At 31.0% G+C, this 7,429-nt stretch overlaps 1 protein-coding gene across 1 annotated transcript in view; it reads right to left on the bottom strand.

The window, feature by feature from the left end:
• LOC21402165 (16.9 kDa class I heat shock protein 3) overlaps window positions 1-1,144 on the bottom strand; it is a 4,788-nt gene extending 3,644 nt beyond the window's left edge. The window contains exon 1 of the mRNA XM_010094157.2: window positions 929-1,144. Coding sequence (XP_010092459.2) covers window positions 929-1,144 — 216 coding nt within the window. The remainder of the gene's footprint in view (window positions 1-928) is intronic.
• Between the last annotated feature and the right edge of the window lie 6,285 nt (window positions 1,145-7,429).

Here is a 7,429-nt window from a genome sequence, read left to right as displayed (position 1 = left end):
TTTGTAGATCACCTCATGGGCTTCTTGGATTTGATCTCGGATCACTATGGGTTGGCCAGAGGTGGTCGGAATCGACGGCGGCGCATTTCTTCTTCCGTCGTGAGTCTCTCACGTTTTTCTCTCTCTTTTAACGCTGATGAATAAGCGTAGAAGAGAATTTGGGAAGAGAGATAGAGAGAGAGAGAGAGAGATGGGGAGATGGCAGTTGGTGGTGGAATGTGTGATGTTCGTTTGTGGGGCTGATTTCTGAAGGATAGCTATGCTCTGAGAATGGTTTATGGTCGTATCCCACTTGTAGATTTTGCTTTCAAAGCTCTCCTCTCTCAGTTCCACAACTTACCCGCATTCTACTTCTTTCTCTCATGCAGTGGTAAATTTTAATTTTGATCTGAAAGCTTCCAAAACATTTGCGAGTAAAATGAAAATTTGGGGGGAAACTACTTTCAAAATCCGCTAAAATATTTCATGTTTTTTTAATATATATATCTACCGAAAATAACTTAGAAAACTTAAGGAATTTTAGGGAAAGTGATCACAATACCGTATAGGAGAATGAGGTTGTTTCCCTTGGCCGGCAAAATGACTATTCGACAGTGTGGGAGAATGAGAGGTTTTTTTTTTTTTTTCCTTTCCCTGGTTCTCGTATCTTGCGCGCATTTCAAAGCAAAAAAAAAAACAGGGGGAGGGAGCGAGCGGGAAAATTGGAAAATTTATTTCCAATGCCCGCCCAATGTAATTGTAATCTGTACATTTATATATTTTTAAATATATATAAAACAAATCAGTCAAAATGTCAACAAATTTTAATATATATGTATATATATATTATAACTCTTTATAAACGCTATTATAGACTAAAACAGTAACGTTTTTTAAAAAACGCTATAACTAATCGCTACGAAAAACCCTTTTTCTTGTAGTGGCTGACGTGGACAATCCTTCCTTCATGGATTTCAAGCTTGACTTGTTCCTTTGTGAGTCCCGGAAGATCGATTTCGAATACGTGGGAATGGGAAGTTTCTTTCCAGTTCATCTGCAGGGCATTACTATTATCATTTCCTGAAGAACTCAAGTCGTAAAAGAAGAATCCATATAAAGGATCAAAAGCGTTGCGTTGGGAAAGGAGAGATTGTAAGAGAGACATTTTTTTTTTTTTTTGGATTTGGTGTGGAAATTGGATGGTGTTATTTGGTATTTATATTGGATGGAAAAGAAGGAACACGAGCTTCTTGAAATTTCTGGTTAAGACGGGATCTTTCTTTTATATTTATTTTTTGTATATTAATAATAATTAAAAAAAAGGAGGAATAAAGAGTATTGGCGCTTGGATTGTACTTTTGACTTTGACAAGAAAGAGCAATTATATATATAATGCAAATTTATGACAGTTTTTCTAGTATCTCCCGTAGACTTCTCCAACATACAGAGTCTGTTTAGTTTATAAATTAGAATTATAAGATTAGAATTATTTTTAATTTATGTATATTTTTATGAGAGAAAATATTATAACGAACTATGAACTATGATTCGAATCAGAGAACGAATCATCCAATCAAACGGGCTCATAATTTCTATTTGACTTCTACTCTTGCACCTCATTTCAGGGGAAAAAAAATACTAAAAAACCAATTTTCATTATGAAAAAAGTTTATAGTATAGAACATGTGAGGGATTGAGAGAATTATAGTAATATTTTATGTTGTTTAGTAAGAGGAAATGAGAGTTAAAATGATGGATAAATTAATATTTATTTAATTATTTATTTATCTTTTTTTATTAATTTTATACTAAACTTTTTAAAGATAAAATAATCTTTTTGAGTTTTTAATGGGTAAATTGTATGGATCCTTACATTAAAAAATAGATGCAAAATAATAAACCTGGATAGAAAGAGTCTCCCTTCACCTCTCCTCTCTCATCTTCCCCCTCTCTTTCTAACCAAATAAGAGATTAAGGAGACGTTTAGTTCATAGATTCAGAACCATAATTTAGAATCATTTATGTATATTTTTTGTAAAAAAAAATACTGTAACGAGTTACGAATCATGATCTAAACTATGACACAGATCCTTACTCTAAACGCACTCTAAAACTCTTACGTCTCTCTTCCTCCACCTCTCTTCCTCCCTCTATCTCTCTCCCACCAAACATATAAAGCAAGTTTCGTACGAGGATTTAACCATTTAAAATGCTTTGTCACAGTGTTCTTTTATATTAAATTTTAAATTTTAATTAAAACATCTGAAGTTCTGAACGGGCTTAATAGTGCTTGCTCCAAAATCGTGAGACTTAGCACAAAAGCACAAACCACAAATGAAAACTTGCCAAACGACATCCCAATTCTATGTCATCACGGATTAATACATCTATTACAACAGTTATCTTTGTTGCTAATAGGTGTTCGAATATGTGTGAAAATATATCACCAATAGTTACAATGGTTCATAACGTTTCAAATCTTAAAATCACACGAAAATGTTGTTTTCTGCAATATTGGCGTTGCAGCGGATGTTTTTTCACGCTGCAACGCATGAAATAGAGCAACAGGCCCCGAAGGGCTACATAGTAGGCGCTGCAACATGCCTCCTGCGCACTAGAGCCTGCAGGAATTTTCTGACATGCGCTGCAGCGCGCTTGCATGCTCGGGAAGACGCTGCAGAGCCTATGGTTGCACTGCCAGCACCTGAAAGGTGCTGTTTCTTTGGCTGCAGTGCTTCATTGCCATCTTGTTGTTCTATTCTTTCATGGGATTTGATTATGAGATATATTATAAAAATAGCATAAATTTAAAGAACCATTTAGCTCTTGCAGTGTATACGATAGTAGCATAAAATAACTTCACATAAGGGAGAGGGAGGTCAACTTAGATTACAGGGTCAAGTTGGAATTGTTATGCTGTTGAAATTTTTTTGTTGTTGATATGCTATTAGTTAGAAATTGTTGTGACCAGAAACATATAAGTCTTTAAAATTGTTGTGAATATTAAAAGTAAAAATTTGGATATGCTATTAGTTAGAAATTGTTGTGACCAGAAACATATAAGTCTTTAGTAATTTTTTTATTTTATTTTTAAAATTGTTGTGAATATTAAAAGTAAAAATTTAGATGTTTGGTAAACTATATATAAAGTTGTTGTGAAAAAGTATGATGACTAAAATAAGCATACTTTAACACGCATATTTTTAGTTAGTTTCATCTTTTTTTTAATTCAAAATTTATCGCATTTTTACACCAAAAACTAAAATTATTTAAAATATTTCTAAAAAATAAATTATTAAATTTCTTATTTATTGTTGTTATGTTTAAACATTTTAATAATTCTATACTTTCCTTCTTCTTCTTTTTTCCTTTTCCATTCCTACTAAGTTAAACTTAAAAGGCTTTTTATGGAGTTTCTCTTACACTCCCTGTAAAATGGGATTAATGGTGTTTCTTACTTTTCAACCGTCAGGTATCAAAATCTGTTTGTTCTGAATACTTTTTAATTTGATATTATTTTGACCAGATCCAATGATTAAAAATTGGGACTACCGATAGGGAGGAACTACTAGAGAAACTCTCTAATTTTATATATTCGATATTAAAATTTTACTGTCTATTTTTTTTTTAAAAATGTATATTTTTAAAAAAAAATTGTAAGAGTAGATTCATTAAAAAAAAAAATTTAAAAAAAAAAAAAAAAAAAAAAAAAAAAAAAACTCACACTATATACATATATATATATATATATCATGAAAGGAAAAAAATAGCTCAAAATACATGAACAGACAAAAAAAAAATATCATCAATAAAGCATGAATTATCTTGTAATGAGATTTATCTGATCGATCAATTATATGCTCATATACAAATTGTACGTGCGGAACAAAGTACATAATTGTAGAACGTTGTACTTTTTTCTTTTGTTTTAGTGGGATAAATTGATGAAATTGATGACGATACTCTTTCACCAATAAAAACAAAGAAAATTTGCCTTTATGTTTCAAAATGTCTTCTATATTGCGTGCAAGACCACTATTTACTCCATTATATCCATACAATAATAATTATATTCGTCTCCATTATCAGTTGTTTATTGTACGTACATGTGAAGTATGAGTATAATTCTTTCCCGACATTTCAGAAGATAAAAGTTGTATATTGGTTAACACTTTCAATAATGGTTTATGTATTGTTGATAAAGACTCATATAATATGATTCATGTTCATGAATAAATAAATGGCTGGAAATTGAATTATGATCACTTTTGGTAAAACTCATTTAGATATTTCTTGATTAGTATCATCAACAAACTTTTCGGATGTGTTTTAGAAAATTGTGATGCTTTTTTTTTCTGAAAAAAATTGTGATGCTAGTTATTCCCATGGGGTTTTTAACAATTTTACCTACTAAACTTTTATGGAATTTGGCAACTTGTCCTCAAAATTTTAATTTTGGCAATTAATCTACTCTTCCAACTCGTGAAACTGTATTGCAATGTGGCCCATTTTAATAAATTTGCTTCGATTTTTTTGTCAAATTTAAGGAATTGAGAGTTTAGCAATAGAGACAATATTTATGTTAGGATTTTAATTGGGATGTTAGAATTTTTAGTCAAATGAGATTTTCTGCCACCAATTCAGACCATCAGCAAAATAGGGTACATATTGCAATGGTTTAGCAAGTTTTTTTTAAACAAATTACGGAGATTAATTTTAGAGGGTAACAAGCTGCTAAAGCCTTAAGTTAAGGGGACAAATGTGCAAAATACCATAGTCCCTCTCATTCTTTATAATATTCAAAAATTACATGATAATGTTCAACTACTTTATATATATATATATATATATATATACACACACACACACACACACACACACACGCGCGGTATACTTCATGATACCATCCATATTTGCATATTGGTTCAAAATGAATAAATTTAGGGAGGTTTCAAATCCTAAAAACCATTAGTTTTAACTGTATCTCTCAAACACTAATTTGAAACATACTCTCAATTTAAATTGCACCAAATAATCCAAAGCCATAAAGCAAACACTACCTTGGTTTAATATCATTAAATAAGCTCATAGTATATACTTTATACTCTTCAACTAATCTGATGACGGATTCTGAAAGCAAAAATAAAATAAAATAAAACTGTTTCGTGAAGGAACAATTTATAATTTGTACAATAAAAGCATATATAAGTAACTAAACGTGGAAGCCTCTACGAAATAGGAATCTTTGTTTTGATCTCCAAGGCTAAAAAGAAAAAGAGAATCATTGAACCAAAATAATGTGATTGTTGAAAGCAGAATTTGAATGGTTTATGTGTTTCACATTTACAAATGGCCTCAATCGGACGCTTCTGGCATTGTTTTCGTGTGAAGATTGAAACTCTAATAATGATTGACATTAGAGAATTATACATGTGCGGGTCGGTACTACATCACATGGGTTGTCTCACCCGTGCCTTAAAAAAAGATATATATATATATATATATTAAAGCTGATAACTTCTCATGATCATATATAGTTGTGTGAGTAAAATTATTCACAAATATTACTAATAAGCTCACCAGAAAAGCTTGTCTAGTCCCTCAATTATATATCAATCTCACACGTAGAATATATATATATATATATATATATATATATCTATATCTGTGTGTGTGTGTGTGTGTGTATATATATATATAAGAGGACAAACAGAATATATATGGTTGTGATTAGCAACAATCTTCCATGCATGAACTTTCTTCAAGTTATTATACAATAAAAATTTTGAATTAGTGCAATATATGGATGATTCGATGTTTCAAGTTGAATTTTAATTGACGGATTAGGCATGAGTAGGGAATATTAGAATAAGTTGGCGGACCGTTTGGTTTTGAGAGACTAATGTGTAAATTATAGAGGATTTCCTTTTTGTTCATTTTTTCCTTGAGAAAAATGGGTCATGTAATTAAACCATAGACCTTGTCACCTTTTTTGAAAGATTTAAATTAGAAGAAGAATTGAGGGAAGTACTGGATTGATGTTTGATCCGTTTGTTTCATACGTTGAACAGAAATTTAAACTTTTACGAGAAAAATATTGTAATAAAAAAGTTACAAGTCTTCCTTTCTGTTTTGTTGATGCAGTGAGTGGACAGTTGCATGTCTACAACATGTTAGAATTTTTGTTAATATTGGACCAAATTGCTAAAAATTACTACAACAATAGGTCATATTTTTATATACGAGGACTAGTTTTCAGCATTTTGGTCCCGGCAATATTGTTATACGAGTAAAAATTTGCTGAAAACTTTTTGTGCAAAATTAACCAAATTGTAGAACTGGGTAAAGTTGATGATATCTAATTATTTTCAATTAAAAAAGAAACGAATTAGGAAAGTTAGCTAAAGATTCTAGTTGAACGACTAAAATGAAAAATAAAAGAAATTTCAAATGGCAAAAATATTTGAATTGATCATATATATCTCAAGATGAGTCTACTAATGCAACAATATGCAAATATTGTTCTCTTCTGGTTAATTAGTTAATTAATTACCAAATTGATGAAACTTTTAGCCCAAGAACAAATATTGTTGTTGCTAATGACTAGTACTGGAGAGAATTACCATATATAACTTTTGCATTTGGTTGGTAAGTGCTGGTTCCCGAATCGAATTCGGGTGCGGAAGCGTGGTGGGGAAAAACAGCGAAAACTTTTCATAAAACTTTTGACATACTTTATAGATTATATTAATTTACGCACGAATAAATTAATCACATTAATTTACATCATTCAAGGATCAACCGAAAAATACCTGGAAGCCGACTCGGATGATAACTTGAATTTCTTTGACCACGAACAGTCCTTGCTCCGAGCTTTGTGTTTAGAATACCAAAGTCTTCCACGTCAATTCCTTGATTCCACGTAGACGTATGTGTGAGCACACGTGAGACAAAATAGGTTTCTGAAACACTCGAATTTCCACAAACACCAACGCATGCACGATGTGGAATTTTTAGAGAAAAATTTTGCTCTCTATTTTTCACTCTATGAGAAATTCGGCCACACTTCTTTTAGGGCTGAAAATATGTTTTAAAAATTGTCTCTCCAATTTTCTATCTTTCTCATATTTAAAGAGAAGAAGTCAAACTTCAAAATAGAATCAAATCCTTATCTCTAATTTTGAATTTGGAACAAAAAATCCCTTCCCCTTATCCACTTGGTGGCCGGCCACACTCTAGGATTTTATCCCTGTGTATGGCGCCTATCTCAGATAGGGAATGAAGAGATTTTATCCTTTATCCAGTAGTCCAATTCAGATTCAAATTCGAATTTAAGTCAAACTTAAATTAATTTGAATTCTAAATTAAACAACCTATCAAATAAGTTTAAATGGATAAATCTAGATATGTTCAAATTCAAATTTAAATAATCACATTATTTAAATAATAA

This window comes from Morus notabilis, unplaced genomic scaffold, assembly GCF_000414095.1.
Source record: "Morus notabilis unplaced genomic scaffold, ASM41409v2 Scaffold666, whole genome shotgun sequence".
NCBI classification, from domain to species: Eukaryota; Viridiplantae; Streptophyta; class Magnoliopsida; order Rosales; family Moraceae; genus Morus; species Morus notabilis.
The sequence above is the reverse complement of the archived record's forward strand: the minus strand, read 5'-3'. Positions and strand labels throughout refer to the sequence as shown.